Here is a 21,701-nt window from a genome sequence, read left to right as displayed (position 1 = left end):
ATGCCTAAACTATTTTCTGAGCTGCCATTTGAATACAAAGGTCTAGAATAGTGTTAGCAATAACCAGGCATAAACTTTAAAATTGAATAATATTCCAGGTTGCAATTTTGCTACTCTCTGAAATCAGGTACATTTACATGTGTGTAAATTTGTGCTTCTGTTGGTTCACATATTCAGCAAACTAGTAAATTTGCTAGTTCTGTGCTCTGGAAATCTGTAAATGAGCTTTCTTCATCACAGAGTTACCGCCATTTATTTGAGAAGGTAATTTGAATATACAGAGCTGTAGAATATATGCTATACTTCCTCACTTTCTGAATTCTTGGTACATACACTGATGTTCTCTCTGCATCTGACCTTTTCAGTGCCTCCCACCTAGCTAATAGGCAGCCTGGCGCCAACCCTTCTCATTCTCATGTAGCTTTTACCCTAATTGTCTGTTTCCAGGAGATTTTCAGGATGTTTTGCAATTCTCTGTGAGTCTTCTGAACCCATCGCACTGTATGAAATCAGCTGTCCCTTCATTTTTCACCTACAGTAATCAACACAGTCTTTCTTTCACCCTATTTCAGTTTCACACCTTGTTTTACCTTCCACAACACAGCTTCAGGGCTCTTTTCTGGCAAAATCTGTAATTCAGAATATATATCTGAATAACACCCCACACAAATGGCGCATGAATGTACAACTGGTGTCTTCTTGTTGTCTTTTACATGTTTTGTGTAATGACTTCTCACCCTTATCCTTTCCAATAACAGTATCTGAATTATCAAAAATTGAATAGCTTGGCATTTCTTCATTTTCTGCTGTGCATCCTCTTGCTTCTAACTTATCGTTGGAGAGTACAGTTCTCACTCCTGAGAAGGTTTTCTTTTATTCTTTTTCATGAAGTAGATTTAACTAAATAACAATGCTATTTCATACTTACAATTTTATTTTTTTTTAAGTACAAAACAGAGCTCTCTGTATTTTGTGAAGTAATTTACAGCACCATAGTATCCCTATATGAGCTGCCTGCTATAATTTTCTTTCAATCTGGACGCCTGAGAAGTATCAGGTATTTTTTTGTCTCATGGGTTCTTCTAAGTTCATTTTACAAGAGCTTGTGGAGAAGTCTTTCTGGGGGCACTCTTTCCTCAGAAGTTCTCAAGGTTTGCACATTTAGGGATTGTTCACAGTAGGGTTGCAAAGATCACAGGGGTGTTTCAGAGAAAAGCCCACCTGAACAATGTTGTTCTCAGGAAGCCATCTTTCTTTTGATTAGATGGAAGTGCTAAACAAGAAAGGACCCAAGTCATTTATCTGAGGCTGGATAAGATGAATTCTTACATGCTATTCACCATTGTAAAATCCACAACTTAACTGCCTTGACTCCTTTTTCAATTTCTGATGTGAAGGTTCCTGGGAATTTGATCCCCTCTAACCAAAGAACATCCCGAGACAATAACAAAGTCAGTTGAAAGGGATATATGCAGAATACCACTATTTCCCATGACTTAGGAATGTTCTGTGAATGAAAATTCAGAGCACAACTCTATTGTGATTTGATATGCTTGCCACCCAGTCTCTCAGAGGATCAAAGTAGAGGCACTTTAAAGCATTCCCTGAAGCAGCCTCTGGGCACGTGGAAATACTCTACTAAGGAATTATGAGATTCGTACAATTTTTTTCTAGGATCAGGATTATACAGCTACTGCTAGAGAATTTTGAAGATGATTGTTCTGGGTTGAGGAAGATAAATTTGGGACATGCCTGAAAATATCTTGTGGACATAGCCCTTATAAGCTTCTTCATGTGAGTGATAAAGAAATATCTTCAGCAGAAGCTTTAAAACTAAAATGTTAATCATTTGAAATACTGTACAGGTTTCAAAAACGTAAAGCATCCTCATCTCTAATCACACTCACTAAACATGATGATACTTATGTCACTGAAGGTCCTGATATTTGCAGATACAAATTTAAATTTAGCAGTCTAAACTAAGGTGACAACGTCATTTTAATTTGATGATGATGCTAATGTTTTAAAACAAGAGGCATGAAATTGGATTAACTTATGAACAAGAAGTTTATATCCGTTGCTCTCATCGCACTTTAATAATATTGTGGTTTCCCTTCTGGCACTGTTGTCATCTGAGGAGGTATCTATTGAAAGCATTTATTTAAAGTGTTAATGATATAAATCCTTTGGGATAAAAAGGACAACTAAAAATTTGGTAACTGAGAATCTTCCCTGCCCATTTGTAATGTCATGCCTGAGTCCAAAAAGCACCTTCACTGGAAAGGACCACTATAAAGGAAATACCTTTTGTAAACTGTCATGTTCTCATTTCTTTCTCCTTTTCCCTGGTTATTAGAGCAACCAGTGTTCTTGATACAAGTGTTGTGCTTGTTGTACTGTGTTAGGCCACTTTAGAAAGATAACAGAGATAGTAGGACTTGCTAGCAAGGTGCATCCAGTACATTATAAGCTATATTAATTATATCTGACCTGCCTCACTGTTGGTTTATCTGAATCCTTTTTCTCCCTTGCACTGATCGGAGCACTCAAGGCTTTACTTATCAGTTACTGTTTCTGTTTTAGTTCTTCCAGAGGCTGGGGTCTCTAGTAGACAAGCTTTGCCATTTTCTGCTGCAGAAGGTTGAAGAAGAGGCTTCTGCCTCTAGTTCAAAAAGTTGAAACTGCCATAGCGAAGATGAAGGAAAGTAGGAGTGTGCCTGTTCTCAGATGCTATAGTTCACAGCCTGGTGCATATACTGCCTTGTGTATTACCTGGAAATAATGGTGACTTATGGTTTTAATGGTAGGTCATGAATGACATTATCTGAGAGATCAGTACACTTGGACTTCTGTTGTTACTACCAGAAAAGCAGAAACATTAGGTAGAGGGTGAAAGAGGAGGCTTAAAATCTGTAACTTCCTAAAGCACCACAATTAAATTCGAATAACACTATCTGCCAAAGGCCTTAGGCAAGAGTTAGGAAGGTTAATCTATACCTTGTCACCAACACAAAAAGGGAAGACATAAGTGAACTCCACTCACACTCCTGCTACTACACAGGAAAAGCTTGCAAGGCTGATTACTGCATGTGCTGCCATTGAGGCAAGGAGTGTCCTATCTTCACCAAAAATTTTCATATGTGTACATTTTCTCTGATTACCACATTTTGTAGTGCATATTCTACTCCACCATTAAGGGCTTGCTTACCTGTAAGCAACTGATATTTTTTTTTAAATAACTTCATTTTCAATTAAAACTGGAGAACGAAACTTTTGGTGTAATTCCTTTTAACGCAAGATATCATTTAAGTTGTAACATGTTGCCACAATGATTTAACTACTTCACAAATAATTCCCTGCCAATCACTCAGTATGAAAGCTTTGCAGTCCTGATAACAGTTAGTTTACTAAGTATTGCTCTACACAGACAGCAGCACTTTATAAACAAATTCTTTATAGGACCAACATCTAAGAATGTACAGTAATATTCCACTGCTTTTTTTATTATCTTGCTTATTTTTTTAATTTTGTGTTTGTCCTGAAGAGTGTATTATGTAGTAATTTTGGGGGTCTTAATAACAATGATAGTTTCTGCTGAATAAATAAAGTAAAAATAAATATATAGTGATGAAATTTGAGGAAGAAAGAACGTATGGAGGGTTCAAACATCGGGAATTCTGATAAATAGGTTGATTGAAGAGATGTTACCTTAGGAGCCACAAATTTTCATGCTTCATTTCAAGACATAAGCATGTTCATTTCATGGAGAAACTCAAGTAACTACCATCCTAGTGTGAAATAAACTGTGTATTGATTAATCTATGACAGTGACAAAGCCAGATGAAGCCATGCTGCAGTATACAGAGTAGTATTTGTATATTTTGAAAAAGTAGCAATTCTTAGTAATTGCTTTGTAGGCAAAGATAAGAGCTTTGTTCAGCTGTCAAGTCCAAGTTCTTTCTTCATTTTTAATATTAACTTTGGTGTTGTAGGTCATTGGTCCTAATATTCATTATGTTCAGGGTGATAATGGATTCTTTACCCTATTTTCTTTTTTCTAGCCTAGTCTTAAAATGTAAGAAATCAGATTCTCAAATGAGGTAGTGATAGATACGCAGATGTAAGAGACAGGTTGATTCTTCTCATTACAGTATTTGACTTTGCACAGCTTGTGACTACAGGCAAGATCTTTGCTAACACTAATTATAAAGCTTTACTAATGTGCACTGATTGTGTGTTTATATCATCTGAGCATATGTATTTTGTATCTGGTAGAAAATATCACTGGCAACATACCAAAGAAAACTTTCATTGGTTTCTAAGTCTTGGAGCATCTTAGCATTGATTAGGCATCTCAGAGGCAACAGGACACAGATTGTGCCAGTGTGGTGGGGTTTTTCTGCTTTGCCTCTACAGAGCACCTGGCGGGCAAGTTAGCACATGCTCTGTGCTTCTCCACTTGCATAGGATCAGGAGTGCTCTTTTGAATCAGATTTTCCACTTGTCTCCATTTATTGCTCTTCTTTTCACAGCACTGAGTGGCCTCAAAGTACAGTACTTCTTGTTCGAAAATAAACCAGAGGACACCTTCCCACTGTTTGTGAGAATTCAGTTCAGAGGCTCAAAACTAGGACCTGTCTGAAATGGAAAGTCTCTGAAAGCCAAATAGTGTGAACATCAGGTCCTAAGCATCAGCTGTATCACTCTGCAAATCATTCCTATGTGTATGCACTATGTGCCAATACTGAAATAGCACCTGAGTCCCGGTGCCTCTCCAGCTGTCCAGACTAACAACCTTGCTATGTGTGCCATGCTTCTGTCCCTGCTGTCCTTGTTTCAGCCTGCATGACCACCTCTGTTCTGGGCCGATAGAGGCATCTGGTCATTCCCTGGGTATGAGACAGGCAGGTACCCAGCCCTGGAACTGAGAAGTGGTCCTGAGTCTTCCTGTACAGTGCTGGTTTTCTCTCACCAGAAACAGGAGTTATTGAAGACTTCTACTGCATATGGACAGAAGATATGCCAAATAAATTGCCCTCTTTTAATCTTCTATTTCAGTCATTCCTATACTTACTAGGGTATCAGAGATCCAGTTCCTACTCTGTGAGACGGAATGAGCTGTCAAAAGCATTTCCTTGATTTTCTGCAAAATTTAATCAATTCTTTTACTGGAGGAATCACCTTAGCTGTCTCACAGATAGTATTCATTCCCTTAGAAGAGATTTATGATTTTCATAAGAGCCTGATTTTGAAGTTCTGCAGGAAAAGGAGCACATTTTGAATTGGCTATGACAGCTACTGTGGGGATGATACTGAAATTATTGCTGTTTTGTCAAATCAGTGTTTTAATTAGGCTATAATTCTTTAGAAAGTTCCATATTTAAATCTGTCACATTCTTTTAACTGACTGTATATCCTGAAACTTTTGTACTTCAGTTATTCTGCTACAACACTGAAAAAAGTCCACACGTAGCATGAGAAAAGAGAGTGCTTTCAATTTATAGTGGCTTGTTGTGCTTCCTCTTACTCCTGAATTATAAATCATTTTCTATGTCAGAATAAAAATAAGTAAATCATGCAAAACTTTCTTATGTAGTATTTCAAATGGTAATTTCACTGCCTTTCACTATGGGAACCATAGAGTGGAGAATCCAAGACAGAAGTCCTATAATAATAATGCACATGTATTGTTGACCATGTATATAATTCCAGACACAGTATAACACTGCACATTTCATGTTCAATGTAAAATGATAGAAAAATAATTTACTGAAAACAAAAGATAAAACTCTCTCCACACTGTCACATTCACACTCCTCACAGCAGCACAGATAGTGGTCTGTCTCCTGTTGCAGTTTCTCAACTACTACCTCTGTGCTCTGATGCTGCTCCTTCCCTGTCTGAGGCAGGTGTTCACTGCAACAGTGGCTGAAGTTTTTTTTAAGAAATCTTCTCCAGTAGCCACTGCTGCTCTTGCTCCCATTACTTTCCCCCAGGGAGAGCTTGCAGGGTGGATGAGCACTCCTCTATCTACTCCAGTGCTAAATCAGCTGAAGGATTTCTGTGATACTGCACTACCAGTTTAAGCTAGGGCAGTTCACAATACTAAAGCATATTTGGAGTACCCATGCAGGCTAATTTGTTAGCCCTCCTGAAGAGAAGGGGCTGTCAAACATAGGGACAATAGTTTTTTAGAACGGTTGCAGCTGATTTCAGAAAACAGGCTATTAAATCACAAGTTTTTCCTAATATTTCTAGTTTTGAAACCATATATACTGTATAAGCAGTAGGCTTAGTGAAATAAGTGGGGTTTAGCATGGTATAAGTAAGCATAGTGGGTTTGAGCATGTGTTTTGAACACATTTTTGTCTTCTGACAAGATTCCACATTTCAAATAAGAAAGGTACCGTTTGTAGTTTGAAGGATAGCCACTGCAGCTATTCTCACAAAATTATTAAATGCATTGATACACAGGCAGAACATCCTGTGTGTATTTCAGTCTTTGCAGATAAGCAAAAGAGAGCAGAAGAGAAAAAAAAAAAGAAAAAAAAAGAGTAGATGTTCTCCTTAAAAAACAAACAAAGACAAAACTTGTTCCCTACTTTTTGTCTAAAGTAATACTTCTCCAGTTATAGCACAAGAAAAGTGCAGCTGTCTTCTGTGTGAATTTATGGGATGAAAGCCTGGCTAATTTTATTTGAACTCCAGTCCTTAGCTTGTGTAGGGCAAAGTTTCCAACCATTGCTTAATACTTTGTCTCCACCCATCTTTTCATGGAGAGAGAAGTTTGGAGGCTTACTAGAAGAAAATAATTCTCACTGTTCTCATTTTAAAGTTAAATGGTTTCTGTTGGTTCTTCTGCTCAGCACATCTACAGCACTTTTCTCTTACTGCACAGGCAATTAATTACATGTCAGAACACCCTAGGGAGGTAGGTATTCCTGTCTCATTCTACCACTGAGGAAGCCATACCACAAAATATTAAACAATTATCCAAGGGCACTGAGCAAGCAAGGAGTAGAGCTATAATCACAATTCCCAAATTCCACTTACACTCCATCTCTACTGTGGTGTGCTCTCTCCAAGTATATTCAGTATAATAACCTTGCAAAGAAGAGAATTTTTTTTCCTCATAGGAAAAAAACTATTTTATTCTGAACTAAAAGCAGTTTCTATGTTTTTAATACCACTGAAAGCTAATAAATAAAATTATACCATTATCTTAATTGCCGTTATATACTTCTTAAGTATATAAACAGAATAGCTCTTTCTATCTCTTCTTGGCCACCTGTCCCAAAATAATTGACCAAAGATTAATAAAATTGTGCCCAAAAATTGTGGGCAATATTCAGATGTTAAATAAGTTACCAGGAAGAAGTGATCAGGTCTTTACTATTACAGAGTATAAACAATGAATATAAAGGTAAGATTATTAGGAAACACATATTCATATGCAAATCACATGCTGTTAATATATATATTTCAATTTAAAGCATCTGTTCATATGATCTGTGCTTTAATTACTTGTATTGTGGCCTCTTTGTTAAAGTTTTACCCAATTCTGGAAAATTCCATGACAAGGATGCAGAATGCAGACTGAAGAGTAGGAAAAAAGTGCTCTGAATATGCTCTTTTCTTGACTCTTGTACTAGAAGACATTTTTTATGTGCTGATATACGCCGCTTGGGGAGGGATAGATGGGCCACTATAAATTTTCCTGTGCTTTCAGTACTACATAGGTAAAGTAGTAAGACAAACAAGTTCATATACTTCAACAACTGTTAAAATTACACCATTTAGTGACCCTACATTCTAAGGAATTTTGCTGGTTAAAAACTGGGACCTTTTTTTCGTTTTGACTCTCCACTAAGAAAAAAGTCTAACTTAAATCTTGTATTTAAACAGTAAATCAGAGCTACTGAGTCTACTAGGAATTGATCAAGCAATAAACTTTAAAGATAGTCTCAGCTAATATATCAATAATGTCTATAAAAGATACTGGAAGTATTTCTATAATTCAATGAATACAGTAACTAAGAGTAAATCTGAATTTTAAAAAGTAGTGCAAAAATGCTAACATATAATTTCGATCAATCATAAACCAAGGGTGCTGATTGCTGTGATAATAGCAATTACTTTATGTATCCTAAAGGTGAGCTTCAAATATCAATTCGCAGGGAGCATACAGCAAATTGAAAGAAGTATCCAGGGTAATTAAAGAGGCTATGCCCATGACTTCACATTTCTTATTAAGGTAGCCACCAAAAAATTTGCTATGACACTCATTACTGCACCTAAAATAATCCTCATGTCCAAGCATACTCAGATTCCTCAGCTATAAATCATCATGCTGCCATAACTTACAACTTTAGTATATTAAAGCAAAGCGTACAATCGTTCTTCTTACCTGAGAATGGCAACATCTGAGAGATGTTTCAAGTTAGCAATAACACCAAATTCCTGGAAAAACTGGGCCCTCGACTGTCAGTTATTAAGCTGACTGTGTGGATTTCTTTTCAGTCACTGGGGACAGTCAGAAGTGAAAAGGATGGGGGTAAAATGATAATACTGGAAGGTGGGCTGGATGTCACCGAGGGAGCAGGGAGGTTGGAGTCCACAGGGTTTCTTTGCTCAGGAGTCAGAAGGAGGGAAATGAATCTGCCTGAAACCACAATGATTGCCTTGCACATCTCTACAGCTCCTGGACATGCTGATTCACAGACTCACTAGTGGTTCTCCCAGTTACTTTTCTCTCTCCAAGACTATAGCTCTTACCTGCTCTTCACCTGAAATTCTTCTCAGTTCCCATTTCATTAACACTTCATTTTACTAAGCTAAGAATGTCCAGGCTCTCTGTCCTCTTTCCTTTCCATTTTGGCACAGTGTCTCAGAGTTTTATATGTTCTGAAACACAAAGCAAATCAGCGTGGGAGTCAAAAAGGCTGAAGAGTCTTTTGAGCCTTATGCTACCTAAAAAGCTACCCAAGTATCTGTGTGACTACTGAGGTAGTCTATATGGCTTCAGTCTTTTAAGACTATTCCTAAAGATTCCTTTGTCAGGAGCTCCCCTAGATGCTGAAAGAAAAAGGTTACCATGGAGTACTGGAACGGAGATATGAAAGAGGAACTTTGCACATCAAGTAAACTAGCATGCAGCTAGATTGTTCTTCATCAAAAATCTGTGTAGGAAAACCTACTAATAATCTGATTTCTTTTTTGGTGTGGTGATTTTTTGGCATTGTGTGATTCAGAGACTCTTCATAGTGTTGCTCCATGTCATCTTGTTTTCTCCATAATAAATGTATCATCCTTTACTATAGTATGAGTGGTAGAGGCCAGTGTTTTCCCAGTAAAAGTTGTAATCCCAAAACTTTCCTCTGTGTTTTACCTACAGATTCATATTTTGATGATGGTATTACCAAACAGATATAAATAAGATGTGACCATCATCCTTCTTTGTTAAAGATTGAAATCAAGCAAATAGGTCCACCATGTTAGTGGAAAAAGAGCATAAGAGACTTGTACCACAGGTTATATTTCCATTCTTGTTCTGGACCAGAAACTGTTACAGCCACAACAGCAATTTACTTTAAGAATACTCTTGGTCAAAGAAAAACAACTTCTTCCAATGGGTAACATAAAGTCATTTCCTACTATATGGGTATTGCCAGAAAGACTCTAGATTTCACCTTTATATGAAGGTGCTTTGGTCCAGAGGTGTGGTGGGGGACTCAAATGGAACAAGAAATTGGCTTTCCTTTGTGTTGTACATTTAGTGAGTATTTTTACTACTTTAGTCACTTTCCTTTATATAAATAAAGCTTCTCCTTTTTTATCTAAATCTTACTTATCCCCAGGGCCTCTCTGCAAATGCAGTGACACTTCAGGAAAGGGTAATTGAACCTGAAGCACTTTTACAGCAAAATGCCATTTTTTAAAGGGTGTAATGAAACATATTGCAAATGCAGGTTTTTTAAATTTACTATATGGAAACTGATTGCCTGTAGGAATGAGTAACCTGAGGATTTAGGACTATATCGTATTGGCTGTCACTTCTTTAACCCTCTAGGCAGCAGCTTTCCGCTGTAGACTTTGGTTTCTTGTGGCTGTAAAACTCCTGATTTTCAACAAGAGAACATCCTGAGCAGCTTAAAGAAAAAGAAAATAAATGGAGTGCACAAAAAAAAAAAAACAAAAACAATCATAACAGGAATGTTTCTTGTTCCATAGCAAGATCAGCAGGTACCACATCTTCTCCAGAGGCGTCCACTGCAAATGCATGTTAGCCTGAGCCTCTGTTCAGCTCTGAAGCTCTCCCCACGTGTTCCCTTCACATACCAGGGCAACAGGATAAGGAAACATAGTTGCGGAGAAGACATCTTGCAGAGAAGAAATAACTTTCAGAATTTTAACCGGCTTTTTATGTTTTATATTTTCATTTTTCTGTTTTCACAGAGCATTGTCTTTTCACAGAAGCAGTCTTTGATAGCCATTTTAACTACTGGGATTTTATTCTAGAGTCAGGTAATTGTTTTCTTACTGGCCACAGAAGTCAGCAGTGATTAGCGAAAACAAGATATCAAAACAAAATTATGACCATTAAAAACCAACAGGCTCATTAGCTAAAATGTTTCCATTTTAGCAAACTTCTTCTCTGTTACTTCTGCTCACTCCTGGAGTCTTTGGAATATAGGTCATTTTTTTGCAGTTGTAGATCTGTACCAACATTACATACTCCAATCAGTGAGGTAAAAAATTGACAAGTATTCAGATTTTTTTTAAGGGGGCCACTATGGTTTTTTTCCTGCTAAATGAAAGTGCATATATATTGAATTCTATTTCTTCAGGGAGAACTTTTTAAAGTCTGTAAATGTTGTTTAAGAAATTAAAATAGGCAGCAGCAACTTTTAAGTTTCAAAGGTGAATGGCCAGAAATAATAATTCTTTCTTAACATAAACAATGTTTTTATTCCTTTTTAAAATGAAGTTTGGACAATAAGGAGGTCAGTAGGTATATAATACTTTATTTATACTAGAAGAGTAGCCGGTACATTACCGATGTCTGACTGTCATAAACCAAAACTGGAAAGAAATCTGCATTACAAAACATTAAGCACTCATTGACAGGTCTGATATGGTTGAAAGGGCAAATTCACCCTTTGGCTTTGGGAGATATAGTTGATTTCAGTAAAGGAGTAGCTGAAATGAGGAAATTAGTGTGCCAGTAACACCTTATACCCAGAGGAGCAAATGAAAATCTTCAGAAAATAAGAGGAAGGAAATAAGCATCCTCTCCAGCCTACATTTGAGCCCATTCACAGTTCAACATGATGCCAACATATGATAACACTGTATGTACCTACAAAGCTTCTATATACTAAATATCAGTAGCATTGTAATTTTCCACCCATACAACATTTAAAAAGAGTTCAGTTTCCCTACCATGGCCAGCAGACCACATTCCTTTACCCAGGCAGACTTCCTGACCTGCCAGAGAAAAGAATTCCCTTGTGGGTGGATAGTATGTGGTCCTTTCCATGTTGGGTGGGATTCCAATTTTGCAAATTTTCTGCTAATAGAATGGGGTTTCAACTTATTTACTCACATACTTCCTGTGTTAGGGCTAAAAGTGTGGTATGACTGACAGCAAAATATATTTTATTGTAAAGGTTTTGGAAACAGTATACTAAAAATGTAGTATTGGCACACCATTCCATACATGTAGCTAATATTTCACCATATTGTTCCAAAATTCATTTGGCACTTGGACTATATTACACATGCCTATAAAAAGAAAAATCCAAACAAATTTTTCTGTGCTTGTATCAAATGATACCACTATTGTGTATTTGGAATTCTATACTATTACTAATAGACACACTAATCAAGATGCAGAACAGAAATAAAAACCTCTGTATGTATTAGTTTCACTGGTGAGTCTTGTCGTTTAAAGTTCATCCTAATCAAATGATATGAAGAAACTATTTCAGGAGAAACTAGTGAAGATTGAATTTTAGTGAGTTATCTATAACAAATGAGACCAAAGAAATCAAAACATGGACTTTTTATTGAACTCTTGTTCTGCTCTGAAAGGCATATCTATGAAGCCTTTGCTTGAGAGGAAAATGTTACTGTCACTCTAAAAATTTGCTTTAATAAAAGAAAATCTTTGACATGTCTTAATAGAGGTTAGCATTTTTTTCAGTTCCCTTTTACATTTAATGCAATCATTCCATTAATCAAGTAGCTGACGATCTAAGGAAATGTAGTTTAGCCTTCACTGAAATGTGTGACTAATACAATTTTGATTTTTAATATTCTCATATGCTAGCCTATGTATTTTATTCTGCATAGAAAGTTCTATTCTCTTGTTTAGGTAATTCTGTTAAAAAAATGAACAAAATCTTTCAGTGCTTTGACTCAATTGGAACAGACACTATTTAAAAGTTAGGAATCTTGTTACTGCTTTCTGGCAGTGACCTGACACTTGAAAGCCCGATCTCTCCTTCCAGTAGCGAGAACAAAATACAAGAAAAAAAGAAAAATCAACTGAAGTTGCATTTACTCTACAGGTACATCAGGAGTCAGAACTCAAGAACATCTCTGTTTGGCCTAACAGAAAATAAATTAGAAAGTTGCATGTAACATGAAAAATGTAGTAAAAATATGTTCTTCTTGGCTCTGAGGAATGAGTATTTTTGTCCTTGCTCACCATAGCTAATATGTCCCATACTGGCTCACAGCTTATCCCCTTACACCTGGCAGTTCAGCAGGTTTCACATTTATATTCTGTAAAGATGAATTTTATTGACCTTGCTGAGCCAGGAGTACTCATTTCAATACTTTCTGGCTGAATGGGGTAGCAAAAGTCTAAACCAAGACCAGAGCAAGGAAAATGTCTTCTGAAATTTTGATTTATTCAACAGGCACTTAAAAAATTTTTGCATGGATCAAAGCATAAAAATTATGTATCTCTTAAAAATTAGATACACATGGATTTTTAAATTTATGGGGGAAGAACTTAGGATGTTTCAAATCTGCAGCAGTTTAAACTGCTCTCTTCTATCTCTGTTTTTTATGCACTTTAAAAGCTATTATTTTTTTGTCCTAGTATCAGAAGGCCTGAGCCTTACTTTTATGTTTTACAGACATTATTATCCTAAGCATGCATGTAATAAAAACATGATGATCACTAATAAAATACAATAATACAGAAAATAACTAACATTTGCCCCACTGGTTTCTAAATAATTACTATATTTCATTACAAAGACATAGACAGAATATCATACAACTTTAGGGGTATGTAGAAATTTTGAAACTTCCTTGTGAAGTTGCATTCTGTGACTATTGTAACAAGATTAATATTGCGTTATGACGTGATGTAAGCTAGATGATTTCTGCATTTTAGTTTTAATCACTGTGTAATCAGTCGAAGTCAGTGGAAGACAAGATCAGAAATCATTTGAGAAAACACTGGTTTAGGTGAGAGTTCAAGTTTGGGGTTCAACCGTTGGACCACAATTGTAGGTAGTTTCCTGTTTGATGATTTGGAATATTTAACTTCTAGAAATACCTTGTCTGTGGGGAGAGAGAAAAGAAAAAATCGTAGTTTTGTAAAAACTGAGCTAACCTTCCTGAGTGTATTACATTCACAAAATTTGAAAAAACATTTGAAAGATAATCCAAAGTAAAAACTCTTTGGCAAAACTCTTTCACTTAGTGCAGTAACATCATTTATTCATATTGTTTTTCTTCCATTATTTTATTCCTTTTGTTCTCAAATGGAAGTAAAAAATCAAATGTATTTCTATTATCTTTTCATGATTCAGCTCCTCATCTTATGAATATACCAACTGCATTAAATATTATTCACATTGGTGCTTTAACTTAAATGCTTGAAGCTCAAAACATCAAATAAATTCTCAGCTGGCAGCCCGGTGCAGTGATTTTTCCAGAGCTGACTTTCCTGCCACCACAGTAGGTATTTATTCTCAGCTGAAAGTGAAGGAGTAAGCCTTTTTTCATCCTGAGATGGACAGGTTGCCTGTGTAGAGAAGTCGGTGGTTAGTTTTCTGTAAGTTTTTATGGCAGGATAAAGAAATGGATCATAGCACTATCCTCACTTTATTTTTCTGAAGCTTTCAGCCAAAACCCTTGAGAATTTTGTCAGGCATTAGCAGTGGCATCACTCTGTTCCTTCAAGTTTAGATATTTACAAAACATGTTTTTTTCTGTTCTGTTTTTAGCACAAGAAGAATGGGCTACAACCCGTTCCAGCCTAAAGGCACCACCTCCAAGGTCAGCCAGAGGGGGTTACAGGGAACACCCCTATGGTAGATATTGAAGGTCCTCCTCATCTGTGACCTCATCTCAAAGACAATTATTAGCCTGTGGTCTCCACATAAACAGCAACAAGACAAGTAATAGTCCATTTCTTTTCTATCCTAGGGATTACTGCTCATTATTATCCTATGTACTACTTGTATTTCCTATAGCATTGGAGTGAAATTGACATTAGTATTATTTTATAACACGGACTTAAAAAAAAAACAGAGACAAAAAGCCTTTGGCAAGCATTGTCTATAAACCTTTCAAAGATGATGTTCTGTTGGTTGTATTCATTGCTGTGTGTAACTTAAAAAGCATGACACTGTTACAGATCTTGAGTCTCTACATACTAGCTGAGTTTTTGTTTAGGGTTGCTGAAAGACTGTAATATGATTCCTTTTTTTCCCCTTTTTTTTTTTTTTTTTGAACCAGACAATAATCAAGCTGTAGATAAGATGTTTTAACCTGTCTTCTTTAATATATGTTAGTTTAGATTAAGATGTTCAATATTAAGTTTGTAAATTTAATTTTAAATGCTGTTTTAATGGGGTTGAAAACAAGCAGCTACTGTATGTATGTAGCTAACTGAATTTGTTCAGTGTTTTAACCTGTATTTGTTAAAAAAGATCACATAAAGTTCCATGTGTAAGCTTCTCTAAATAGGAAACCATAATTTTGTCAAATATGTTTGCCATAATTTGTCAATAAAGCTGAAACCTTTTGTAACAAACTAAATTTGGAATTACTTGTTTTCTAGCTCTAAATGCCTGCTTTATTTCTTTTTCAAGAGATGCCTAAAATGTTTTTTATATAAAAATTACAAAAATGAACCCAAGCCTGTTTTAAGATTTTTTGTGTAAGACTTTAAAAGTTGTATTAATAATTCTGGTTGTTAAATAATTTAAAAGTTAACAAACTAAACTGTTACATGAATCATGGTTAGTATCCACTAATGTATAACATGTTAATGGAAAAAAATGCTTTAGAACAATAAATGGATTTTAAACTATCCTCAAAGCTTGATCTTGCTAAACACAAACTCTGATTGACTTGTTTGTATTAGCATGTCTCTCGTGAGAATGTAATGGAGTTTAAAGAGGTAAGATTACCACTTACCACTGTTAGACTGTCTAAATGCTAGTTCTTCAACCTTTGAGTTTCCCCGCACATTAAATATCCCATTCAACATGTAAGCATTGCATAGATTCACCTATTTGTTTTCACTCAGAAGAGTGCGTTGACTGCATTTTTCGTAGTATATAGCAATTTGTCTTGATAAACAAATCATCAGTGTCACTGCCCAGTTGTTGGTACTCAACCTCAAAAACTTTATTTGTAATTTTCAGTGCTAAATATCACCGCCCTTGAAGGCAGTTTAGAGGGCTGATATTTCTTTTGAGACTATCAGACTTGATGGCTGATGATTATTAAGGAAATATGTCGCAGGACTCAAAGGATGACTAAACGTTAAACAGGTAACACTAACAGTAACTCTGTAATTTTGAGTATGCAACAGTAATGTTAAATATTCTCAGTTATTAATTTACTGATAGTTAAAAAAGTAAACCTACCAAAAGATAACAAATAGGTATATAGGCTATTAAAACAACTAATTAACATTAACTAGTGACAACAAAATTATTCTACAATATATAACCCTCAAGGTAATAAACAGAACTAAAATTAACAATAATAGTAATGCAACTCTTGCTAACAACAAATATATAACCTAAATTTTGATGAAGAAAAAAAAAAAAACAACCAAACATAGAAGACTTGATGGTAGGGTTGCCAAAACTGTTATTACTTTAAAGTCTTTTTGTTTACAGTGGCTTTTTGTCAATGTGATTGGTTTACTTTTTTGATGAGAATAAAGTAGAGGCCTGTTGCTGTTCAGTTTGTGAACAAAATCTCTTGCAGCTGGAGTTGCATGCTAACTCATTTTGAAGAGTTTATAAAGCATAGCTTTTGTTATCTGACGTGTTAAAATGAATTTAGTAGGCTACATGATGGTTACATTGAGTTTATTCTGTCTCACTATTTCAGGGACTCACCTGCACTGGACAGCTAAGCAGCAGATCTGCTGAGAAGTGGTCAGGTAAGCTCTGTCACATCTCAGGGTTTTTCCCTGTTTCCTATTTTATCTGTGAATTTGTTTTTACTCACAAACAGAACCATATGCAGCTAGACTTTTAAAATAAATAGCTATTTCCCACAATATTTCTCTGCATAGGAGCACAGTGATTAAGGTATAATGGCAATCAAAACATTTGCTTTTATATGGTATGATTACCTGCATGTATTTAGATAAAAGAAGTCTTCTCTGGCCTTTTAAGGATAAATATAAGACAGTATACTTCATGTATGATATACTGCTCCTGCTAAGAACAAGAGCTGGTGTTTCTTAAGCTCATGCCTACATTTTGGAAACAAACTAGTCACATGACATAGACAAATACAATACTGGCTTACCTTTGCTTATGAGAATATTTATCACTTCTTTGTATGAAGAAAAAAAGTGTTTATAAAGCGACAGGAAGTTTGTTATTCTTTTGCATGGTAGTTTTTTCTATTTGAGAGTGGCAAGGACTTTAAAGGTATTATTGCGCAATGGCATGGATCAAGACATAGTTTTCTCTATTTCTTTGTTAAATACATTTAAACATGAAGTTGTATCTTGGATAACCTTCTTATGTAGGCTTCAGATTATATATTGATTGAAGACAAATGTCATTGCTGGAAACATAAAAAAAATTCAGCTCATATATGACTTCATCTACTCACTCAGAAATGTCAATCTAATCGCAATACAAAAAGTGTAAGTTCTCTTCCTCTCTTGTGATTGTTAAATTAGGTGAAAGTTAATAAACAAAACGGATGATGTTGCACACCAGATAAACAATTCCAGGCACATTTATTGTGCCTGCATCTTTTCAATGATTGTGGTCTGGCTGATTTAATGTTTTCCAGCTCTCAGTGTATTCAGTGGTCACTTACAAACCCCAAGTTGGGTTTTATTATGTTATAAAGGGCTTAATTTTCCTCTCCAGAGGGTTGCCTCAAGACTCTTATAAGCTGTGTTGATTTATATGCTACAACGACTCTACAGGGCCAAAGTGATAAACAGGTCATTAAGATTTGTCTGCATATTACAGTCACATCAGTGACTGAGTGCACCGCTACAGTAAAAAGCTTCCATCTACTCACCTTGCATATAGTTATACAAATGTGCTTCAGTCAGTATATATCTATACAGCCCAGAAAAATACATTCCACTGTTATAAATACAGTTTCATGCTGGTATAACTGTGATTATAAATCATTATACATTATAGAGTTTAGTATATAAGTACTTCAGGAAATGCTCCTATGCCTTACTGAAGCGATTAATTGCACAAAACTGAGCACGTCATACCTGATATAGGTGAGATCCAGGGCAAAGTACGTAAATTTAATTTCTCCCTTGTGCATCAGATTTTTGTGTGAGAGAACTAGTGTGAACTCTCTGAGAATGGTCTCCAGTAAATATAGCTTTACTGCAGAGTGTGTCCTTTAATGTTATTGTCTCAAAATCCACCTTAAAGTCATTATTTTTATAGATTTAAAAAAAATCTGTATATATCAGTAAAAAGATGCATTGTGAAATATACAATAATTATTTAGAAAATGTAGGTTAATAAGTCAGTGCAAGCAACTGTTTATTCAAACATTTGTTCTATTGATTTTCAGGAAATCAGTATGAAAAATTACCCATCGCTTCATGTGCTGTTCTGTGCTAACTACATATTTCACACCGGTTTCTGAAGAACTCTTACAGTTAGTCAGCTAGGTCTTAACAAAAAAATCCACCTCTTTAATTTGTGAAAGAGTAACAAGAGTCTGTTTATTCTACTTAACAGTCATCTTTAAATCTTCTGTGAAAAGCTCCCCATATCCATCAGTTCAGGTCAGTCATAATTCTGAGGTCCTGAAAACTAGTATAAAATATCAAAAGAATGAGTAAGAACAGTTTGATTTTTAAAAGAAAATGATGTTCAAACAATGCAGATTCCAAAAAGTGTTATTAATAGAATCAATGAGCCAGTTTTTAAACTGATGGTTTCTGGAGATGGGTTTTGCAACATTTGACAGCCCACGTTGTTGAAATGGTGATTGGATAGTGGAGTGGATGGCATAGCAACAGAATGTATAGCTTTATATGTCATACTGACACAGCTTCACTTGCTGGAAATTTAGTCTGAGAGGAGGGGACACTTTTCTCTTTCCAGCTAGAAACAAGAGTAGGAAGAAAGCTCCAAGGTGCTGAAGGCATTGTCACCTGCTGGAGCAGAACCCCCAGAGCTGCACCACCAGGGACAAGCTTCTGGAAAACAGATGAGGAAAAATGCATTACTTGTTTGGTTTGTCTAGTAGACTTGTTGCATGTATTCAAGAGCCATTCTAACTGTAAAAAATGGATATCCCTAGAGTAGCAACCTTTATCAGAAAATGAACTACATAACTATTTCCTTCCTATACGGTTTATCTTGCACTGTTTAAACAAGAAGGTTTTAAATTTTCAAATGAATAAACGAAGAACCTGAGGAAGGTTCCAAGGAGGTTTGACCTCACCTCAAATGATATCGACAATGTTTTTCTGGCTCAATGAGGTCCTCAACCCCCATTCAGAATAACGGAGCCATAAAGCTGGAGATAATCCTTACTGCGTATGCCCCATTCAGTCTATAACCCAGTAATAATTACTACATTATACTTGAATATGTTGTGACTTCTAAACCAAGTAACACTGATGTTAGTGAAAATGAGTGAGTGCATGTAAAAGAGATCAGTGTGTCTGTGGTAGCTCTAAAAGAACAGATGTGAAGACCTGGTTACTAAGCATGGCAGGCTGGAAGAGTCTGTGTCTCCCTATTGCTAGGGAGCTGCCAGACTGCAGCCAGGACTGTGATAATGAACTGAGTATCTGGAATAAGCAACCAACATACCATTAGAATCAGGATCATATATGATATGCATCAGTTAAACACATATGAATGTATAAGTTAAAAGGCTTAACGTTTTGTCATGATAGTATGGTTTTACTTCAGGAAATAGCTCAAGAGTGCAAGAAGATTAAGTAGCTTGGGAAAAATTTTCATACAGTCAGAATCATAGAAGAGGTTGTAAATTCATCCTATTTGACAAGGAACTCACTTATCCCAATATCAGGACACATATATTTTTTTTGGTTCAGGAGGACAGAGTTCATTTGTAGAGGCATTTTATCGAGGTACGAATAAAAAAAAAAATGCTTACAGATCATAAAGTTTGTACAAAAAAAAGGTGGCTGTAATTAAAGATATGTCAAAAGAACGAAGATCATGTTTGTTGCTATTTCAAGTCACCTGTGTTGTCAACAGATGAACCAAAGTACAAAAAAAAACCCAATTAATAAGTAAAATTACAGGAAAAACTGAAAAAAAAATATTTGAATGCTAAACAGAAAACCAGGTCTAATGGTTTTTGCTTTCCATTAGAAACTTTGATGCACTCTGTGACCTCAATCAGTTATTAGAACCCAAGAGTTATCAAAAAAAAAGTGTTACGTTATCCATTTTACTGTATTGGTCTGTGGAGCCAGAACAGGCACACAGGTAACTTTCTCAGACCAACTACAGCTTCAGAGATGATCACCATCTTCCACTCTGTTGTTAGCTAATTACATTTTTTTAGTTGTTATTATTGCTCATTGGGACCTGACTGAAACCTTTGAAATCATTAAGTCCTTCCTTTTTCTTCAGTTGATTTTGTTTCTGGTCCATAGGTTAGATGTTAACATTCATTTGGAGACATTAAGGAAAATGACTCCCACTGAAAGATTTGCTGCTCTGTGTGGTTAATAGGCAAATGAGCTTTGCTCATGAATATGCTGATATCTTTATGTGAAGACATGCTATATACAGTATTTATTTTCCGAAACAGTGGAATCTAAAAACTGTGGCTCCCAGGAGGAGTACAGGAAAGATTTTCTGTCCTTTCACAATCTCTGGTTGTGTAAGTAAATTATATTATAACTCAGGAGAACATTTTAAAATGGTTAAAATACATCTCTAAATCATGCTTATCTGGAACAAAGCTTTTACTCTCAAACAGAAGCAATCTCTGTCAATCTAAGCATTAGAAATGCAGATTTCTAAATTTCTACTAGAAACATGTCACTGTTTTAAATGTTTGTTCTCCTGACATAAACACTATTAAAGGGCTGTGTTTATTTTTTACTGAAAGACATAAGTGCCTCCTTTCCTAAAATAATTGAATTAACATTGAAAGCTAGGATGCTTTACCAGAGAATGGCAAGATTTATTGAGAAAGCAATTTCAGGCTTTTATATTTCAAATCCGTAAGGAAAGTTTATTGGAGGAAGATCACACCTGTGCGATAATAGTATAAGTCATCATTCACATATTAAAAGAAAAAAAAATAGACAGAAAAAGCTGTGTAGTTGATTTTGTAAATCCTGCATATGCCCAAAGAATTTTTCAACATGCTGAATAAAAATGAGCAGAACTTTCTGGTATCTTTTAGCAACATTTGGGTGCATGCGTAGGACAGTGGAAATGCTTGAGTGCCCTGATAAGAGCAGAATTCATTCTGAAAACAGTGCTTCTTGTTATGTTGTGTTGCTGCTGTACTCTTGATTTAATTGAGGTATAGTTTCTTATTATACAGTGTTATTATAAAGTGTGAGAGTACCTTTTTATATCATGTCTGGCATTGTTCTTGCCATACTCGATGCATTAGCTGATGATAAATGGGTTGCTCACAGGAATACAGTGAATACTTTTGTTATATGCCCTTGCATTACAGGACCTTCACACGGTGTTACCATTAGCAAGTCAGAGGTGCAAACTGCTGAGTTGCTCATTTATGACTTCTTAGCATTCTGTGTTGGTTTTTTTTTTCTTCTTTGCTTCTGCACAGTAAACAGAACAAAATGTACGGATATTTTGTACTGTGATTTACTGTATTCACTTACAACTCCATGTTCATTGCTCAGCTAATAACTCATTATATTTGTTCTTGAACTTTGTAACAGTCCTGTACAAACACTGGCAAAAGTCAGTGGAAAGGTCTTTCTTTTTCTCACACACCCCCCCCCCCCCTTTTTTTTTCACCTCTTTTCCCAGAAGAGCATAATTGTTCATATACCTAATTTAGCTGAAAAGACAACCAAGGGCACTCTTATTCAAAAAAAACGCTGCTATTCTTTGCTAATATAGGACTTCAGCTTAGTATTCTCAGAGTATTTAAATGTGATAGGGTTCTTCTCATTCTGCATGGTATTTGAGCATTATATAGCTTTTTAATATCTCTGTTAGAATCAATTTGTA

General features: G+C 35.7%; 1 protein-coding gene across 5 annotated transcripts in view; it reads left to right on the top strand.

Moving 5' to 3' along the window:
* Positions 1 to 21,701, top strand: part of KHDRBS2 (KH RNA binding domain containing, signal transduction associated 2) — a 356,153-nt gene that overhangs the window by 309,209 nt on the left and 25,243 nt on the right. For 3 of the 5 annotated variants that reach the window (XR_008972741.1, XR_008972740.1, XR_008972739.1), the window contains exons 9-10: positions 14,250 to 14,423; positions 16,378 to 16,429. Coding sequence is in view for 2 of the 5 variants with exons in the window: in XM_057414012.1 (XP_057269995.1) it covers positions 14,250 to 14,347 (98 nt within the window). In the remaining 3 variants the exon portion in view is untranslated. Of the gene's footprint in view, positions 1 to 14,249; positions 15,067 to 16,377; positions 16,430 to 21,701 lie in introns of those variants that run through there. The other 2 variants (XM_057414012.1, XM_057414011.1) reach the window with 1 other exon arrangement.

Source organism: Pezoporus wallicus, unplaced genomic scaffold (assembly GCF_028554395.1).
Source record: "Pezoporus wallicus isolate ANWC-B61680 ecotype Strahan unplaced genomic scaffold, APGP_CSIRO_Pwel_v1 contig_6428, whole genome shotgun sequence".
NCBI lineage: Eukaryota > Metazoa > Chordata > Aves > Psittaciformes > Psittacidae > Pezoporus > Pezoporus wallicus.
The sequence above is the reverse complement of the archived record's forward strand: the minus strand, read 5'-3'. Positions and strand labels throughout refer to the sequence as shown.